Here is a 21,623-nt window from a genome sequence, read left to right as displayed (position 1 = left end):
AACTTTGACTACAAGTCCCTACATGATCTGGGATCTTACCTCTTTACCACTTTATATCTCTGACCTTATATCCTACCTATTCTCCCCTGCTCCTTTCTGTTCCAGCTATACATCCTCACTTAATGGGTCTTTGCATTTGTTCTGTTCTTTAGAGTTGTCTTCCATTTCTAGTTTTCCTTCAGATATTTAATCAAAAGTTACCTTCTGGGAGTTCCCGTCCTGGCGCAGTGGTTAACGAATCCGACTAGGAACCATGAGGTTGCGGGTTCGATCCCTGGCCTTGCTCAGTGGGTTAAGGATCTGGCGTTGCCAAGAGCTGTGGTGTAGGTTGCAGATGCGGCTCGGATCCCGCGTTGCTGTGGCTCTGGCATGGGCTGGTGGCTACAGCTCCGATTCGACCCCTAGCCTGGGAACCTCCATATGCCGCAGGAGCGGCCCAAGAAATAGCAAAAAGACCAAAAAAAAAAAAAGTTACCTTCTCAGTGAACCCTCTGTGGTGTTCTATTCCCACCTACCATTTTATATCCCCTTTCCCTGCTTTAGTGTTTATTACCCCTTAGCATTTATCACTAGCTAGCATGCCATGAAGTTTAGTTATGGAATTTTCTTTCTTGTCTCTCAGCCCATTAGAATGTAAATTCTATGAGGACCACATACTATTGAATCACTATTGCCTAAAACAGTGTCTTTATAAAGTAGGCCTTAAGATATTTGTTGAATGAATGAGTGAATGAATCTTGCTTTGATAGCATCTGTCTTGATTTCATAGTTAACTCTTAAAGGGCAGACCGATTTCCAGGTTTTATGAAGCCATATTGAGGACTCCTGTGCTTCCAGATTAATTTTTGTTAATGGAGTTTCCCACTCAGTAGGTTTTGGCAGTGCTCCATCACCTACAGAATAGCAGGCTTAATGTCAGCATTTAACTACTGCCATCTGACTCATCTTATCTTACTCTTTCTTTCTCTTTTATTATCTCCAAATAAACCTGTTTCTACCAAACTCACCTGCTTACAAAAGGCTGTTTTCCCCCACCATTTTTCATTCTTACCATTCTCTGTTTTGTTTTGTTTTGTTTTTTTAGGGCTGCACCCACAGCATATGGAAGTTCCTACGCTAGGGGTCGAATCAGAGCTGTAGCTGCCAGCCCATGCCACAGCCATAATAACTCGGGATCCAGGCCACATCTGTGACATACACCACTGCACCACAACAGGAACTCCACCATCCTCTTATTTGTAATGCCCTCTTTCTTTCTGCTACTCCCCTACTATCCTAAAGCACTTTGGAGTTCCCTGGTGGCCTAATGGTTAAAAGATCCAGTGTTGTTACTGCTGTTGATCCCTGGCCTGGAACTTTTGCATGTCACAGGTGGCCAAAAATAAATAAATAAATAATAAAGAAATTAAACAGGAGTTCCCGTCGTGACGCAGTGGTTAACGAATCCGACTAGGAACCATGAGGTTGCGGGTTCGGTCCCTGCGCTTGCTCAGTGGGTTAACGATCTGGCATTGCCTTGAGCTGTGGTGTAGGTTGCAGACGTGGCTCAGATCCTCCGTTGCTGTGGCTCTGGCGTAGGCCGGTGGCTACAGCTCCGATTAGACCCCTAGCCTGGGAACCCCCATATGCCGCGGAAGCGGCCCAAAGAAATAGCAAAAAGACAAAAAAAAAAAAAAAAAAAAAAAGAAAGAAATAAAACACTTTGTAGAGTCCAGTGTAGATCCTACTTTCCCCTTCCTTGTAGTTATTTTTAATGCCCAACTCATTTCCATCTCTTACTTCTTAATTTCTATGCTTTATATTGCCTGTGTAATACTGACTTGACAGTTTTGCTGCTTTGAATTATAGTTATTTTTAAATGATTGACACATCTTTACTGAGGGCTATTGTTTATGTAAGTTGTTTTGCTAACAGTGGTAAGGTATACAAAGATTTAAAAAGCTGAAAAGCCAGGATGCTGACTGTATGCTTGTCATAGTTACTTGTGTCCACCGTAATGATTTGCAGTTAATGCTAGCTTAAGGTAGTGGCTTTCAACCTTGGCAGCACATAAGAATCAGCTGAGGAAGCTTTTAAAAATTCTGGTGCCTTGGGAGTTCCCCTAGTGGTGCAGCGGAAACAATCCAACTAGGAACCATGAGGTTGCCAGTTCCATCCCTGGCCTCGCTCAGTGGGTTATGGATCCTGCATTGCCATGAGCTGTGGTGTAGGTCATAGACGGGGCTTGGATCTGACATTGCTGTGGCTGTGGTGCAGGCTGGCAGCTGTAGCTCCAATTAGACCCCTAGCCTGGGAACCTCCATGCCGTGGGTGTGGCCCTAAAAATAATAACAACAACAAATTCTGGTGCCCAAGCTCTACCTTAGGTCTGTTATATCAGAATCTCTCTGGGTGGAACCTAGGCATCAGTAATTTTAAAGCTCCCCAGGTGGTCCTAATTGTTTGGGCCTTGTTCAGAACCTTAGGCTTAAGGCAAAGGAGAATTTGTTGGTTTACTTTTGCCATTCTCTTTTTTGTCTATCTTTTGTACTCACCTCAGTGCCTGGGACCCAGTAAAGTGTTGTTTGTTTTGAGCGAATGAACAAATTGCTAAACACAAAGATCTGAACTTTTAGACATTCTACTCCGAATTCAGTAACGCTAAGGCTTTTGTTTGTGGAAAGTATCTGCTATGTCTAAGTCCATCTCTGTTAACCTCATTGGATTCTTAAGATATTGCTAGATATATGAGCAGGTATTAGACTCACCGATGAAGAAACTAAGATATATGAGCAGGTATGAGACTCACCGATGAAGAAACTAAGACCCAATTAAGTGCTAAAGCTGGCCTGTGGAACCAGGTCTGTCAGTGATTTTGAAGAAAAGGTAAAATTGGTAAAAAAGATACACGTTTAATTTAGAAATACCATAACTTGCCAGATATGCACCAGATCTTAAGGCAGAATGCTTCTTTGCTTCCCATTGCATGTTTCCATCCATCATGGGCTCTCACTGCTGAAGACTACACTCTTGGACTTGGCATATGCATCATTGCTTTCTGGCACCTAAATCTCAGGGTGTTTGGGGTAGATTTTCCCCTAATTTCTTAATTCGGTCCTGATTATTTCCAAAACAACACCCATTGTATCTGGTCACTTGGAACTTTTTACCTTTCTGCCCAAACACTTAGGGTTGGGTGTAAGTGTGTAGTTTAACACATTTAAACTCCTAAGCAACTAGTTGCTTAGGTGATCTTTTCACTCACGTTTAACTTTTTTCCTAACTCATTAGAACATTATATCTCAGACTTTTATACTTCCTCAGTTCTTTTTTTTTAAGATTTTAATTTTTTTCTATTATAGTCGATTTACAATGTTCTGTCAATTTCTGCTGTACAGCAAAGTGACCCAGTCTCTCACACACACACATACACACACACACACGTACACATTCTTTTTCTCATATTATCCTCCAGAGTGTTCCACCACAAGTGACTAGATACAGTTCCCTGTGACTCTTCAGTTCTTGATCTAGTCTTTCAGGCATATCCTCCAAACCAAATAGGGTCCTTTTCCGTCCTTTCATATGTATATCAATGCTATTTTGCATTTAAGAAAAGTCAGCTTTTTTAATCTTTATTGAGATTGAGCCAATAAATTTTTTCCTGTTTAATGAGTGACGACTTAAGGTTTATCACTTACTTTGAATTACTAAATGAACGCTTAAGATACGTACTTGGAAATCTATCAACATTCTGGATGTCTTACATTAAGAGAGTCCAGAAAGAGGACTTAGGAATGATTTCCTTCTAACTTAGTGCATAGAGAAATTGTAAATTAAAAGGGAATGGTTGGGAAAGATAACTAGAAAATAAAGTAGAATCTATATTTTGTTCTTATATGTTGTAAATTTTATGGTTAAATATGTTATTTTAAACTGGCAGCAGGATTCTTGCTAAGATTGGGCAAGGCAAGCCATAGACAAGATGGAGAGAAGATCAAGGTCTAGTTGAGATGAGAGCTCAGAAGAGCCTGATTAAAATTTGGTCAAGGAGAAAATCTTTGGCACCCTGTGTGTTATATAATTACTTTAATAAATCTTTAAGCAGTATTTCTTAGAATTGGTAGAATTTTTAAAAATGAAATTGCTCTATTTAAACTTGCTTGCCTTCTCTACCTATTCGTCTATAGCTAACAAAATTTATATTTGGTTACTAACAGAAAACTGTTTCTAAAAACTACTTAAAATGGCTTTTTTAAAGAGTAAACATAGGAGTTTCTTTATGATGCAGTGGGTTAAGGATCTGACGTCACCATAGCAGCTCAGTCACTGTTGTGGCACAGCTTCAATCCCTGGCCTGGGAACTTCCTCACTGCCACAGGCATGGCCAAAAAAAAAAAAAAAAAATAGTAGTTTTTGGAAGTATCACTATCTGTCTCTTACAATGTTGATCCTAATTTAAGACATACATGCTTTTTAAGCTTTAGCCTTTACTGATGATAGTAATTATCATCAAAATAAACTATATACATCTAAAATATTATTTCTTTTTTTTTTTTTTTTAATTCTGCAAGATTATTTATTAGTAGGGCTAGGATTTGGGTGCAGGCTGGCCAGATCTTGAGTTGAGCCTGTGATTTTAAGCATCACATATGATAGCAGCAGGCATTTTGTAAGTGTTGATGATAAAATGTGAGAGGCATAGTTCTAAGCACTTCATATTAATTATCTCATGATAATCTTCCAACAACCCTTGGGAGCCAATGTCATTGTTATCCCCATTTAACAGAATAAGTATCTGTGGTTCGGAGTTAAGTTTCTTGCCCAATAAAATATTATTTCTAAGTGTGTTCTGAATCTTTATAGTATCTCCTGGTCTAAACTGGGAATATAATGTTTAGCTTATTGGAATTTAAGGAAACATAGCTAACAATAAGTTTTATTTAGTGAAACCAGTATTCCATTGGTCCTGGAGATCACTGAAAATGTATTTTCTTCTCAAATTACAGGCTCAAATTAAATTCTCACTAGTCTCTGAGAACTTTGGGCCAGCAGGGATTTTGTTTGATAAAGGCACTGAAACTGGAACTTTAGAGCTAGTTTGGTACTTAAATATATGCATGTCAACAGCTTAGAACTTAAACCTATTAAATTACTGCCCCTGGCAGTTTGTTGTTGATATTCTGAAAGCCTTAGGCCAAGAAAATGAATCACATTGAGGAAAGTGTGTTTTTTTATACAAAAGATTCTTTCCATTTGTTAAAATAATATCCTGGGGGGAGAAAGGGATGAATAGGCAAAGCACAGGGGTTTTTTAGGGCAGTGAAAATACTCTATATAAAACTGTAGGGTGGTAGATATGTGTAATATATCTGTTCAGATACAGAGAGAGCACCACAAACAGTGAACCTTAATGTAAGCTATAGGCTTTAGGTGATAATGATGTGTCAGTGTAGGTTCATCAGTTGTAACAAAGGTACCAGTATGGTGGGGATTTTAATAATGGGGGAGACTCTGCACATGAGGGGACAGGTATATGGAAAATCTCTATGTTCTTGTCAATTTTGCTGTGAACCTAAAACTGCTCTTAGAAAAAAATAGTCTTGGAATTCCCACTGTGGCACAGTGGGTTAAGGTTCAGGCATTGCTGCAGCTGTGGCCTAGGTCCCAGCTCTGGCTCAGATTCGATCCCTGACCCAGGAAATTCCATATGCCACGGGGTGGCTAAAAAAGAAAGGAAAAATGGTCTTAAAATATGAAATAAATGGAGTTCCCCTTGTGGCTCAGCAGGTTAAAAATCCAACTAGTATCCATGAGGATGCAGGTTCAATCCCTGGGCTCACTCAGTGGGTTAAGGATCTGATGTTGCTGCAAGTTACAGCCTGGGTCACAGATGTGGTTCAGTGCCCACGTGGCTGTGGCTATGGTAGGCTTTCAGCTGCAACTCTAATTCTACCCCTAGTCTGGGAACCTCCATATGCTGTAGGTGCACTTATTTTAAAAAAAAAAAAAAGTGAAATAACAGTAGTAACATCCTAAATATCTTCAAATAAGAAAAACTCCCTTAAGAAATAACATTGAATTCTGTGCAAATTAAACTTCTTTATCAGGATAAGAATAAGGTACATCTCTTTGTGGAAGAGAAATGCAGCTATTTATCCTTGAATATTTCTGGAGTGATGTAGAATAAAAATAAGTAAAATAAATGTTTATGAAAGCACGGTTTACTACTATTTTTTGAAGGGTAGCCTAGTTGAAAACATAAGTAAACTTCGAAAGATGTGTTATTTACTTTAAAGGGAGGAATAGCAAATTTATTTTGTATAAGGTTTTTTTGTCAGAAAAAAGTTGTTGCTGTTTATGGTTATTGATGAAGATTATAATGATAGAGAATATTGTGTGACTAGTACCCAAAGAACTTCTGGAAGAGAGGAATTATTTTCTTAATAATTTGAAAATTGTGCTCAGTTTAATATTTTAAGCAGGAATTATCTTGCCGTGACCAAGTTAACAATAGCTGACATTTACTGAGCCTCCATATTATATTTTAAATATTTTTGCCAAAGACTTGACATATCTTATTTAATCTTCACAACAATTCTAAGAGGTAGATACTATCCCACTTTAGGGAAAGGATGTGATTCAGAGATTAAGAGACTGAAATTCCAGTCCAGGTCTGTTCAACTCTGGAACCTATTATATCTTTCCATTTTGCCGTAGTACCTCAAAATAATCTTAAAAACTAAGCACACGTCCTTAGTGTCATTTATTCAAGAAGGGTTTTATAAACATTTACTATTTGCCTTTGTGCCATTTACTCTGCTAGACCCTGCATAGTACAGAAAAGGAAAGCAGGGTAGTTTGCCCAAGTTTTTGAGAACAGAATGGTGCCTATAGAACCTTATTGTCAACAGGAATTATATTTTAGGTGCTGTAATAAATGTTCAAAGAATGGTAGAAATACAGGAATTTCGAGACTATAAGTAATGGGGAATATATCTTTAAAAGAAACAGATGGCTCAACCTTAAAAGATAGGAATGGTTTAGACAGGCAAAGATGAGAGCCACAATATCCAAGGGCAGCGTGAGTAAAGGCCCGGAAGCAAGGTCTTTAATACACTCAGTAGACTAATGAGGGAGATAAAAGATTTTTGCAGATACCTCGATGGCAGAGATTTGGCTCCTGAAGTATACAAAATCTGGACAGTATAAACTGACCTGGGCTTTGCTGATAATTGGAATGTGGATATTATCTAGGAAAGATTTCTTTCTCGCCTGTTCAGAATTATCCACCTAATATTTACAAAGAGCTGTAGTTGTTAAATATTCAATGTGAAGTTCTTTTGTTAAGGAAATCATTTAAAAAGCTAGTTATAAGTAGATTTAATACTGAAATTGCAGGTTCTATTATTAGAAGATTATTCAGTAAGCTAAAAATTTGAGTTTTATAAAAATTTTATAAGTTTTTTTTCTAATACATTTTCTAAAGTTTCTTAATAAGATTAACAAAATTAAGTAGTTTCTGGGAAACAATGGGAATATTACTTTCTCACTTTGATTAGTTTTTAAGCTTCAGTGCAGATATTAGTAATATAAAAATAAAATTTTTAATCTTGCAAGGTTTGGTTTTTTTTCTTTATTTTCCTCTTTGGAGAGGGGAGAGGGTAATGAGAATGGGAAGAAATTGAAATCTGTGAGAACTTACCTTTCATTGATACTTGTAGATTTTAAATTCCCCTTGTTTAGGTTAGAAACAATACAATGAATTGAATAACATTAACATTACTGGAATATTTAAATATATGAAGGGGTGAATTCTGTATGAGGCTTGAGTCACTCCCCCTTTAAAATACAGATGGAGTTATATACCCTTTACTGCATATACTATCATATGAATGCTGTGTACAGTGAAACTGTTACTTTCTAGAATAGGGACTTTTTCTTAAGCAAAGTGAAGTTTTTATTCAACTGAAACCTCCCTATCAGTGATTCTCACTTAGGTGAGGGATGATATCCCTCTCCTCCATGCAATATACCTATTGTCAGCTTTCTCTCCCCACAGTACTCTTGAGAATGATGGACTAAATTACTGTTACTGCAAGTGTTGTCCCTCATTTGTATTGCAACAAGAATATTTTTGCAATAGCTTGCTGCTTAGCCATTTCTCTCTCCATTTTTGCTCGTGCCAGTGATTTTGTTAACCTCTTAAATTTCATCTTGTTTTGACACAGCATTGAGGCTAGACTTTTAAGTTCTTATTTTATTTATCCCTCCCAACTTTGTGATAACTGTAGCTTTCACAAGCAAAGCCTTGTCTCAATTCCTGGTTTAAAAAAGAAAAAATTCTAAAAAGACTAGGCCAGGAATTCCCACTGTGGACAGTGGGTTAGGATTCTGACTGCAGCGGCTCAATTTGCGCGGAGGAGTGGGTTCAATCCCCAGCCCAGCACAGTGGATTAAAAGATCTGGCGTTGCTGCAGCTACAGTATATATAGGTCAAGGGGGTAGCCATAAAAAAATAGTAGGAGTTCCCATTGTGGCTTAGCGGAAACAAACCCAGCTAGTATCCATGAAGACATGGGTTTGATCCCTGGGCCCACTCGGGGGTTGAGGATCCAGCACTGCCGAAAGTTGTGGTGTAGGTCACAGATGTGGCTTGGATCTGGCATTGGTGTGGCTTTGGTGTAGGCCAGCAGCTGCAGCTTTGATTCAACCCCTACTCTGGGAACTTCCATATGCTGTGAGTATGGCCCTAAAAAGACAAAGTAATAATAATAATAAAATAAAAACTAGGCCAAATCTGTGAAACCACACTAAAAAGAATCCTGAATTTTAATAACTGTTAGTACTGTATAGTATAGTTGATTTTCTAGTTTGCTGCCATCCCTTTGTATGTATGTGACCTTGGATGCACTTCTGAACCTGTTCCTTCAGGGGATAATAGGCTCTTACCTCCCTATTTTAACAAGCTGTTTTAAGATCAAAAGAGAGACAGGTTATGAAAGTTTTGTAAACAATAAAATAGTATTCATTCATTTACATTTCTAGCACGTGCCAAGTCTCAGTCCTGGATACACACAGCAGTGAATAAACATGAATTCTTATGCACTGTGCCAGGAGTTGGCATATCTGGTCCACTGCCAGTTTTTATATGTCTTAGAAGCTAATATATTTTGAATGGTTATGAAAAAAATCAAAAGGAAAATAATATTTCACGATGTGAAAGTTACATGAATTAGAAATTGAAGTTTCTAAAGGAATGTGTTAATTAACTCAATGGGGAGATAGTTCTTTCAGACTGTATAGGTATATGTGTATCAAAATCATTGCCTCAGGAGTTCCCATTGTAGAGCAGTGGAAATAGATCCAACTAGTAACCTTGAGGTTGTAGGTTTGATCCCTGGCCTCACTCAGTGGGTTAAGGATCGAGCATTACTGTGAGCTGTGCTGTAGGTTGCAGATGTGGCTCAGATCCAGTGTTGGCTGTGGCTGTTGGGTAGGCCAGCAGCTACAGCTCTGATTGGACCCCTGGCCTGGGAACCTCCATGTGCCGCAGGTGTGGCCCTAAAAAGCAAAAATAAATAAATATACACTTTAAATATAACTTTGTCATTTATACCACATTTAACAAAAAACAAAATAAAGTCTTACTGGAATACGCAATTACGCTCACTAGTTTACAGTTGGGTTTACTATCTGGCCCTTTACTTTAGCAGTTTGTGGACTGCTTCTCTATGCTCTTGGAATTCTTTTGGGGGTGTTGAGCAGTAAACACAAGTATATGTTCAGTAGTGTCAAGTTCCTTGCAGAAAATTAAAGCAGGTAAAGGGGCAAGAATATGAAAGGTGTGGAGGGTAGAGTAGCTAATTAGTATGTTGAAGTAAGAGAAGGGTACTTTAGTAGATGACATTTTTTTGGTTCTTGGTTTTTGGGTTTTTTTTGTCTTTTTGCCTTTTCTAGGGCCGCTCCCGTGGCATATGGAGGTTCCCAGGCTAGGGGTCGAATCGGACCTGTAGCCACCAGCCTATGCCAGAGCCACAGCAACTCGGGATCCGAGCCGTGTCTGCGACCTATACCACAGCTCACGGCAATGCCGGATCCTTAACCCGCTGAGCAAGGCCAGGGACCAAACCCACAACCTCATAGTTCCTAGTCGGATTTGTTAACCACTGTGCCACGACGGGAGCTCCTAGTAGATGATGTTTGAACGGAGATTTGAATGAAGAGGAAAGTGAACTCTGATAGAAGAACATTTCTGGCAAAAGGAACAAAAGTTGCAATAGCCCTAAGGTGGGAATACAGCTGTAAGTCTAGAAGCTAAGCCGTAGGAGAATGAGGGAGGGTGAGTCAAAATGTAAAATGCCTTGGAGACAATAGAGCAGACGGTTAGATTTTTTTTATAGTGATTATATAAATGTATCGTTATGATTTTTAGTGTTCCTCAAGGTATTTTTATGGTATTGTTACAGTGACAAATCAGCTTACCACTTCAAAACCTGCCTTCAAAGACTAGCAAATGTTTATCCAGTACTAAGTATGGTCTTCCCATGGAGGAGGATTTGTTCAGGGACCCCCACAGATACCAAAATCCGAAGATGTTCAAGTCCCTTACATAAAATGATACAGCAGTTGTGTATAACTTAAACATATCCTGCCATGTGTTTTATTTTATTTTGTTTTGTTATTTTTTTAATAATGATTTTTATTTTTTCCATTATAGCTGGTTTGCAGTCTTATATCAGTTTTCTCCTGTACAGCAAGGTGACCCAATCACACATACACATATACAGTCTTTTTTCTCACATTATCATGCTCCATCATAAATGACTAGATATAGTTCCCAGTGCTATACTGCAGAATCTCATTGCTTATCCATTCCAGAGGCAATAGTTTGCATCTGTTAACCCCAAATTCTCAGTCTATCCCACTCCCTCCCCGTCCCCCTTTCTCCAAGTCCATGATTTTCTTTTCTGTTGGAAAGGTTCATTTGTTCCATAGATTAGATTCCAGATATGTGATATTATATGGTATTTGTCTTTCTCTTTCTGACTTACTTCACTTAGTATGAGAGTCTCTAGTTCTATCTATGTTGCTGCAAATGGCATTATTTTGTTCTTGTTTATGGCTGAGTAGTATTCCATTGTGTATATATACACCACATCTTAATCCAGTTATCTGTCGCTGCCATGTATTTTAAATCATCTCTAGATTTCTTTTTCTTTTTTTTTTTGCCTCTTCTTGGGCCACTCCCGTGGCATATGGAGGTTCCCAGGCTAGGGGTCTAATCAGAGCTGTAGCCACCGGCCTACACCAGAGCCACAGCAACATGGGATCCGAGCCACGTTTGCTTACCTACACCACAGCTCTTGGCAACGCCGGATCCTTAATCCACTGAGCAAGGCCAGGGATCAAACCCGAAACTTCATGGTTCCTAGTCGGATTCGTTAACTGCTGAGCCACTACCAGAACTCCTAGATTTCTTATAATACTATGTAAGTGCTATGTAAATATTTGCCAGTATGTGATAAACTCGTTTTTATTAATTATTATTATTATTTTTAAAATTTATTTATTTTGACTGCACTCATGGCATGTAGAAGTTCTTGGGATCAACCCGAGCCACTGCAGTGACAACACTGGATCCTTAACCACTAGGCCACCAGGGAACTCCACAAATTTTGACTTTTGGAACTGCCTGGAATTTTTTTCCCTGAATGTTTCGATCCTTGGATGCAGAGCCCATTAATACACAGAGTTGACTGTAATCTATCTTCTTTAGTAACTTTCAGAAGGTAACATGGAGATTGTTTACTTTAACAGTGTTTTAGGACCCCATGGTAGCATCTAATGACTAAATTTATTTTAACTGCTCCTTTAGAACCTCACCCTTGCCATAGGATACGTATTCTCAAATCTCTCTACTTTTGTTTGTGAACTAAGAGGTGTTTTGATTTCTTTAATTAGACAGTTCTCATGTTCTTGATATTCTCAGATAAGTTTTTTAAACTCAAGGAGTTCCCTGGTGGCCTGTTGGGTTAAGGATCCAGCATTGTCACTGCTGTGGCACAGATTTGAACCCTGGCCTGGGAACTTCCGCATGCCATGGGTGCAACCAAAAAAAATTGTTTGTTATATGGGTAATGTTATCATGCCTCTTTTATTTTGGGGGAGGACTGCACCTGTGGTATGTGGAAGTTCCAGGGCCAGGGATTGAACTCACACCACCCAGCAGCCTGAGCCACAGCAGTGACAATATTAGATCCTTAAGCTACTGAACCACCAGGGAATCTTGCCACTTTTTAATTTTTTTTATTTTTTTATTAAAAAAAAAAAAACATACTATATTGATTTGTTTGTTTTTGTCCCCTTAGGGCCACACCCACAGCATATGGAAGTTCCCAGGCTAGCGGTCCAATCAGAGCTGTAGCTGCCGGCCTACCTAATAGCCACAACAACACCGGATCCGAGCCACGTCTGCAACCTACAGCACAACTCACGGTAAGGCTTGATCGTTAACCCACTGAGCAAGGCCAGGGATTGAACCTGCAACCTCATGGTTCCTAGTTGGATTCGTTAACCACTGAGCCACAACGGGAACTCCCCTTTTTTATTTTTAAAAGAATTTTTAAATTCTTTTTTTCAGGAGTTCCCATTGCAGCTCAGCAGGTTAAGGACCCGATGTTGTCTCTGTGAGGACATGGGTTCCATCCCTGGTCTCATTCAGTGAGCTAAGGATCTGGCATTACCGCAGAGTACAGCATAGGTCACAGATTCAGCTCAGATCCAGCATTGCCAATGGCTATATCATAGGCTGCATCTGCAGCTCCAACTGGACCCCTGGCTAAGGAACTTACATAGGCCACAAATGTAGCCATAGAAAGAAAAAAAATTCTTTTTTCATACAAACAATTTATATTCCTTGTACAACTTTTTGAACATAGAGAAATAAACCAAAAAATGGAAGAAAAATATCTTTTCTAGTACTGCTATCAGAGGTAGTCCCAGTTAAAACTTAGTAGCTAGAGTTCCATGGTGGCTCAGTGGGTTAAGGATCTGGTGTTGTCATTGTATCAGCCCAGGTTGCTGCTGTGGCATGTGTATGATCCTTGGCTTGGGAACTTACACATGCCACAGGTGTGGGCAAAAAGAATAAAATAATAAAATCTATACATATATATAAATATAGACATATTTTTAAAAACAAGAATAGGAATTTCCACTGTGGATTAATGATCCAGCTTCTCTCTGTGGTGTTGCCAGCTCTGCACAGTGGGTTAAGGATCTAGCGTTTGCCATTTCTTGGGCCGCTCCCACGGCATATGGAGGTTCCCAGGCTAGGGATCTAATCGGAGCCACAGCCGCCAGCCTATGCCAGAACCACAGCAATGTGGGATCCGAGCCGCATCTGCGACCTACACCACAGCTCACAGCAATGCTGGATCCTTAACCCACTGAGCAAGGCCAGGGATCGAACCTGCAACCTCATGGTTCCTAGTCAGATGCAATAACCACTGAGCCACAGCAGGAACTCCCGAAGGAACTTTTATATACCACTAGTGCTGCCGAAAAGGGGGGGAAATAAAAAAAACAAGAATTTATCATTTTGCTACCTTTTTCACTCAACAGCATGATACATATCAACCCATGTCATCAGTAGGTAGAACACTTCTCTATTAAAGACCTAAATGTAAGACCAGGTATTATAAACTCCTACAGGAAAACATAGGCAGAACACTCTTTGACATAAATCGCAGCAATATCTTTTTGGCTCCATCTCCTAGAATAATGAAAACAAATATAAACTAATGGGACCTAATCAAACATAAGCTTTTGCACAGCAAAGAAAAACCATAAAACAAAAAGTCTACAGAATGGGATAAAATATTTGCAAAGATTGTGATCGACAAGGGATTAATCTCCAAAATATACAAACAGTTCATGCAGTTCAATATAAAAAAAAAAAATCCGGAGTTCCCGTCGTGGCGCAGTGGTGAACGAATCCGACTAGGAACCACGAGGTTGCGGGTTCGGTCCCTGCCCTTGCTCAGTGGGTTGACAATCCGGTGTTGCCATGAGCTGTGGTGTAGGTTGTAGATGCGGCTCGGATCCCGCCTTGCTGTGGCTCTGGCGTAGGCCAGAGGCCACAGCTCCGATTTGACCCCTAGCCTGGGAACCTCCATATGCCGCAGGAGTGGCCCAAGAAATAGCAGAAAGACCAAAAAAAAAAAAAAAAAAATTCCAATCAAAAAATAGGCAGAAGATCTAAAAAGACATTTCTCCAAAGAAGACATACAGATGGCCAAAAAGCAAATGAAAAGATGCTCAACATCACTAGAAATGCAAATCACAACTAAAATGAGGTGTCACTTCACATGGGTCAGAATGGCCATCATCAAAATCTACAAATATTGGAGTTCCTGTCATGGTGCAGCAGAAACAAATCCAATTAGGAACCATGAGGTTTGGGGTTCAATCCCTGGCCTCACTCAGTGGGTTAAGAATCCGGTGTTGCCCTGAGCTGTGGTGTAGGTCGCAGATGCGGCTCGGATTTGACGTTGCTATGGCTGTGGTGTAGGCCGGTACATGTTCATTATCCATCTGTCTATCTGGATGAAGACGTGTGCCATGTGCACGCACGCGCACGCACACACACTGGAATATTACTCCGCCACAAAAGAGTGTAAGATAATGCCATTTGCAGTAACATGGATGAACCTAGAAATTATAATACTAAATGAAGTTATGGCAGACAGAGAAAGACAAATATCATAGGATATCATTTATATGTAGAATCTAAAAACAGGATGCAAATGATCTTACTTACAAAACAGATTTACAGAGATAGAAAACAAATTGATGGTTACCAAAGAGGGGGCAGTAAATTAGGAGATTCGAGAGTTCCCATCATGGCTAAGCAGAAACAAATCTGACGGGTATCCATGAGGATGCATCCCAGGCCTCGCTCAGTGGGTTAAGGATCCAGTGTTGCTGTGAGCTGTGGTGTAGGTCAAAGACAGGCTCGGATCCTGTGTTGCTGTGGCTGGTTGTCCTGGTTGTATAGGCCAGTAGCTACAGCTCCAATTTGACCCTTAGCCTGGGAACTTCCACATGCCACAGGTATGGCCCTGGATGAAGAGGTGTGCCATGTGCAAAAGACAAAAAAAAAAAAAAAAGGAAAAGAAATCAATAGAATATCTGTCTGGAAAATAGAGCTCAGTTTATTGGTTTGTTTGTTGTCTATTTAGGGCCACATCTGAGACACATGGAGCTTCCCAAGCTAGGGGTTTAATCCAAGCTGTAGCCGCCTGCCTATGCCAGAGCCACAGCAACTTGGGATCTGAGCTGCATCTGTAACCTACCCACAGCTCACGGCAACACAAATCCTTAACCCACTGAGCGAGGCCAGGGATTGAATCCACAACCTCATGGTTCCTAGTTGGATTCATTAACCACTGAGCCACAACGAGAACTCCCAGTTTGTTGTTTTTTTGTTTTTTCTATTTACAGCCGCACCTGTGGCATGTGGAAGTTCCCAGGCTAGGGGATGAGTTGGAGCTGCAGCCTATGCTGCAGCCACAGCAACACCAGATCCAAGCCACATCTGCCACCTGCCACAGATCCTTAACTCACTGAGCAAGGCCAAGGATTGAACCTGCATACTCATGGAGACTACATCAGGTTCTTAACTTGCTGAGCCACAACATTTAACTCCCAGTTTATTGTTAAACATACCATGTTTTTCTTTGCCCCTTATCAGCAAGTTGAATCATCTTTATACTCATCACATCAGATATTAAGGAATTTTCAACATTTTTTCTCTCATAGTGTATTAGAGTTATATACTGAGAGACCCATTTGAGGTCAGTTTTATTATTATCAATGCTAACATCATTTATTATATAGATAAAGATACTGCCACATGATATTCCAAATTGTTTTTTTCTTTATATTGGTTTATATATTCTTTGTGTTTCATATTTTATTTGATGAGAGATGAGAGAATGATTTATATGGCAAACTGAGCACATAGTAAAACTTCAACTTTTATGCCAAAACTTTTAAAATAAAAAAAATAGGAAAAGTGAGAGTGGAAAGAGAAATAAATTAGTAACAGTTTAAATGGTAAGTCATCAGTGGGCTGAATTTGCTTGTAGCATTTCTTGATAGAAAGCAGAATGGTTCAAAAACATGAAAAACAGTTAAGATCAGAGGAAACCCAGATATATTGAAGAAAATTGTTATGAAAGTAGGAGCCGGAGTTCCCATTGTGGCGCAGTGGTTAACGAATCTGACTAGGAACCATGAGGTTGTGGGTTTGGTCCCTGGCCTTGCTCAGTGGGTTAAGGATCGGGTGTTGCCATGAGCTGTGGGTAGGTTGCAGACATGGCTCAGATCCTGCATTGCTATGGCTCTGGCGTAGGCTGGCAGCTATAGGTCCAATTCGACCCCTAGTCTGGGAACCTCCACATGCTATGGGAGCAGCCCAAGAAATGGCAAAAAGACAAAAAAAAAAAAAAAAAAAAAGAACAGTTGAAGTAATTGAATAACAAAATGGGCACAGCTAAAGAACATGTTAATGAGCTGAAAAATGCATCTGAGGAATTCTCCCTACACAAAGCATAAAATGACCAAAAAAAGATAAAATATAGGAGAAAAAAATTAGATATACAGGTTACAACTTAACATTTCAGCATCCATCTCTACAAGAAGACCCAGAAACAGAATGGCAGTGGTGCACAGGAGAGGGAATTAGAATGAATAATGGAAGAAATGTTTTCCACAGCATTCTTTAGGACAGTATTGAATAGTTTAGATGACTGGAGTCATCTTTGTCTTATTTTTAAAATTAGTGATGCTGCTTATGTTTCATCATTAAAGAAAATCTTAAGGCACCCAAACTGTGAAGGTTCAAACAGGAAATTTTATTTAAAGGAATGTGCTAAAAAATTTTTTTTAACATGTTAATTCGTTCCCCTCTTATATGTTACTCTTCACAGTTCTTTTACTGTAAATTTTATTTCTCTTTAGGTACGCATAGCTGCTAAATTCATCACTCATGCACCGCCAGGGGAATTTAATGAAGTGTTCAATGGTGAGTAAGGATTAGTACTTAGTTATTTTAAGCCGACTCTAATTACATACAAACACTGAGTGCTTGCTATCCTTTTTTTTTTTTTTTTTTTTTTTTTTTTTTTGTCTTTTTGCCTTTTTAGAGCTGCACCCAAGGCATATGGAGGTTCCCAGGCTAGGAGTCTAATCGGAGCTGTAGCTGCCAGCCTACACCACAGCTCCCAGCAACACCAGATCCCCAACCCACTGGGCAAGGCCAGGGATTGAACCTGCAGCCTCATGATTCCTAGTCTGTTTCATTTTCCACTGTGCCACAACAGGAACTCCAGTGCTTGCTATCTCTTAATCCTTATAACATTATGGCTAAAGATAAGGACATCAAGATTCAAAGAGATTAGAATAACTTGTGCAGTATCACCCAGCTGGTAAGTGTCAGAGTGAAGATTCACACCTGAGTCAAAAGCATGCTCTTACCCTGTAAATCAGGATACCTATCTTATGTGAGAAAAGATTAAAAGTAGTTTAATAATTGGAGGCCCCCTTGTGGCACATTAGGTTAAGGATCTGGTGTTGCCACAGCTGTGGTGCAGATTGCAACTGTGCTGGTTTGATCCCTGGCCCAGAAACTTTCACATACTGCAGGCTGCAGCCAAAAAATAAAATAGTATAATATTGATAAATGTAAAAACAATAAAAAATTATTTTGATAGTTTTATATCTATCATTGTAAATCATAGCTTAAATCTCTTCAGGGCTTTTCCTTAGGAAATGCAATAAAATAGGACACTTTCTAGAGCCATTAGGGCTAAGCTGACTATATCTGGGAAGCTTATTAAATGCACAGATTCCAGTGTTACCACCCTCTTAAGATTCTCGTTCATTAGATCTGAGGTGAAATAGGTAATCTGTTTTATCAAGTTTTCCCAAGTGTTTCTAAGTCACAGCCAGTGTGGAAACCACTATTCTAGTATATTTATAACTTTCCATACTGTTCTCTGTCTTAACACAACTTATAGAATGAAAAACGTAGATGAAGGGTCTTGAATTTAGTGTTGATATCAATCATCATAATCCCTTTTTAAGTTACAAATTAATTCATCTTAAAGTTCCTCTTAAGTAAAATCATAATCCTTGTGCATCTTGGTTCCATTTAGCACACACTTACTTTGAAATTCTAGTTTTACATTAGAATGTTACCTGCTTAGAGGAACTGTGGTATTCATTTCACCTTGCGTACAGCCCCACAAATTGTAGAACAATCAATAATCTCCATTGGTAAAATTAATGATGCAGAGGAAAAGTAGCTAGGGAAACATATAAATGTTATTTACAAGAAATAAAATAATACAATAGAAGTAAATCAAGACCGTCTTCTTCATAGACTTATTTTTGGATTTTTGAGCACTAACAGCAAGAAAAACAGGCAGCCTTTCCTCCCTGACTCTTTCTTCTGTATTGACCAAATGTAAAATTTCAGCAATGGAGCTTTTAGAAATGCTCCTTCAACTTGAACTTTATCCAACTGATTAGCTTAGACAAATTCTTTTTTTTGTTTTTTTTTGTTGTTGTTGTTGTTGTTTTTTGTTTTGTTTTTGTTTTTGTCTTTTTGCTATTTCTTGGGCCGCTCCTGCGGCATATGGAGGTTCCCAGGCTAGGGGTCGAATTGGAGCTGTAGCTGCCAGCCTACGCCAGAGCCACAGAAACTTGGGACCCGAGCCGCGTCTGCAACACAACATCACAGCTCACGGCAATGCCGGATCATTAACCCACTGAGCAAGGGCAGGGACCGAACCCGCCACCTTATGGTTCCTAGTCGGATTCGTTAACCACTGCACCACGACGGGAACTCCGACAAATTCTTAACTTAGTACAAATTATTGGCCTTTGTAGTTAGAAGTACCTTGTTTTATTTCTGATAACTGGAAGTAATTTACAGGAATATCATAAGAATACTTGATAACGAAGCATTAGCTTAAGAGTTCGTGAGCTACTTGTGACATAAGGGCTGGTTTTTATTGGCATGCTACACGTTGGCCTCTGCCAGCCCCTTTCAGAAGCTCCAAGAGTCAGTTGCCTTTGGCTTATAATTAGCCTTCTCTCTTAAGTTATTGCTTGGTAGTTTCTTAGTCACAAGGACCCTCCTCTTCCAAAAGAAAAATGGCTAGACTCTTGACAGGCAGCTCTTTGAAAAGATCGTAGGCCCCTACAGCAGATTCTCCAAAAGAAAAACATATTCAACATTTTAATGCCACTAACTGAATTATGCCCAGCTTTCTTGGTCTGATGTTATAGAAAAGCCTATAATTCTTAATCTAATTTAAGATGATTCTTAAATACAAAATTTAACAGTTCTAACCATAACCTTCTGTAAACCATATTTTTTATTTGCTGTGAAATTCCTGGAGAATTTATTGTTGGATTATTGTGCCACAAATAATACTGTGCAAATCCATGAACATAAGATCTGGGTACATGTTCAGAACTTCTACACATACAGAATATCCAAAGATTAATCTTGCAAAGCCTAATTGTCTAAAAATCTAATCTAGAGATCTGCTAAAATTTCTCAAGATTGTCTTATACTGAACATTTTAATTTTAGCATCTTTAACGTTGTTTTCCCTTTTCCCTCCTCAGATGTCCGGCTACTACTTAATAATGACAATCTCCTCAGGGAAGGGGCAGCACAGTAAGTATCTTTCTAAATCCACTTATAAGTTGTTCTAATATTGGGTGAACTTCATTGACAGTAAACTAGTACCCTTAAAACTAAGTTTAAAATACTTTAAAATAGGAGTTCCCGTTGTGGTGCAGCAGAAATTAATCCGAGTAGGAACCATGAGGTTGCAGGTTCAATCCCTGGCCTTGCTCAGTGGGTTAAGGATACGGCGTTGCCATGAGCTGTATGGAGGTTGCTGACTCGGCTTGGATCTGGCGTTGCTGTGTCTCTGGCACAGGCTGGCGGCTACATCTCCAATTGGACCCCTAGCCTGGGAACTTCCATATGCTGCAGGTGTGGCCCTAAAAAGACAAAAAGGCAAAAAAAAAAAAAAAAAAAGTAAAATACTTCAAAATAAAGTTGTTTTAACAGTTTTAGTTGCTTCCCCTACCTCCTCCTGCTTGGAGAAAATATACTCCTCTAAAATATCGTTTACCTTCTTAAAGTTTATTATATGTTTTTACTTATTTTTGCTCAGATTTTCCATATTAAAGCAAAGTGTAATGTTAGCTATTAGGTTTTCTTCTATAGTTCATTTAGTTCAAGCTGAATTTTTTTTATAACTGCCAATTATAGAACGATTAGGCTGCTATTGAGGAATAAAATGTTTCTCAAATTACCAAAAAATAGCAGATATTCATGGAGTACCTTAGTAGGGTTAACTATAGCATAATAGCACAATTATTCTGCTCAGTCATTGATTCCTTATCACTGTCAGGTTAATTATTTTTTCTAAAATAGCATTTTCATTTTGTCCTTGTCTTTTTATATTTCAGTTTTAACTATAAATCATTTTTTTAATGACGATTTTTATTTTTTCCATTTTAGCTGGTTTACAGTGTTTGTCCTTGTCTTTAAAAACATTAGATTGTTGTTTTGTTGGTTGGTGGCTTTCTGGTCTTCAAATCTAGACTCTTTCAAGCCCCCTGTTCTCTGGCTTTATCACTGTTCCACCTTACTCTTCCATACAAACTGCTCTTTCAGTCGCTGTCTATCCAACTGACCTAGAATTCCTTTGTAAAGAGGAAACCAGAATTGGGTAATGATTGAACAGGGGTGGAGTGGAAAGGTGGAACAAGGACTTTGATGCAGAGCAACAAATAATTATCATAAAGACATTTGTTGTGATATCTAAACGATTTAAGCTATAGAAAGTGTTTTTTAAGAATTGCCGCCTGGGAAACATAATTGCCATAATGAATGGTATCTCAATTTTACATTGCTTTTTCTTTTAATTATACATTGATTTAGGCACATCCTAAAAATATATTCTAATACTGGTTTCTTTTAGATGCATAGAATCTGCCATAGAAAAAGACATTCATGATTTGTTAGTTCAACCCATCTACCCTCTGCCTTTTCATTGGAAGAATTTCATCTGCATTCTGTCAATAGATAGTTACCTAATCAGAGTGCTTTTAATAAAGAGGAATTCACTGTTTCACAAGGCAAGTTCTTTGATTTGCCTTTCGTATTGGTTTTAGTTTCATCTTTGAGAACTATCCAGAATAAATCTTTTCTTTGCTCTATTTGATAAGGTACTGCTGAAAGGGAGCATGGGAGTAGAATGACAGGACCTAAGGATGATGCATCCTAAGCCTGTCATCCAATTTCCAATTAGAAGTGACCCTAGAATTTGGTATCTAGTTCAGATGCTTCAGTTACTTTAATTGCACTGACAATAAAGGTTTGTATTTATAAATATTCTGGTTCTCATAGACTCTAGAATCTTGGAGAACCTTCTTTCTAAAGGAGAATGCTTTGCTCAAATAAGACTGATTTTCTGTAGGGATGAAGAGTTCAGTTTAATTTCTCTAATGAGGTGCCTCAGTCCCTTGGCCATAGTCATCATAGTA

At 38.9% G+C, this 21,623-nt stretch overlaps 1 protein-coding gene across 1 annotated transcript in view; it reads left to right on the top strand.

Moving 5' to 3' along the window:
* CAPZA1 (F-actin capping protein subunit alpha 1) overlaps positions 1-21,623 on the top strand; it is a 52,237-nt gene that overhangs the window by 7,621 nt on the left and 22,993 nt on the right. Inside the window, 2 exon segments of the mRNA NM_001097454.1 lie at positions 17,008-17,071; positions 19,686-19,737. Of these exon segments, the coding sequence (NP_001090923.1) occupies positions 17,008-17,071; positions 19,686-19,737 (116 nt within the window).

The sequence above is a fragment of the Sus scrofa genome, chromosome 4 (genome assembly GCF_000003025.6).
Source record: "Sus scrofa isolate TJ Tabasco breed Duroc chromosome 4, Sscrofa11.1, whole genome shotgun sequence".
NCBI classification, from domain to species: domain Eukaryota; kingdom Metazoa; phylum Chordata; class Mammalia; order Artiodactyla; family Suidae; genus Sus; species Sus scrofa.
The sequence above is the reverse complement of the archived record's forward strand: the minus strand, read 5'-3'. Positions and strand labels throughout refer to the sequence as shown.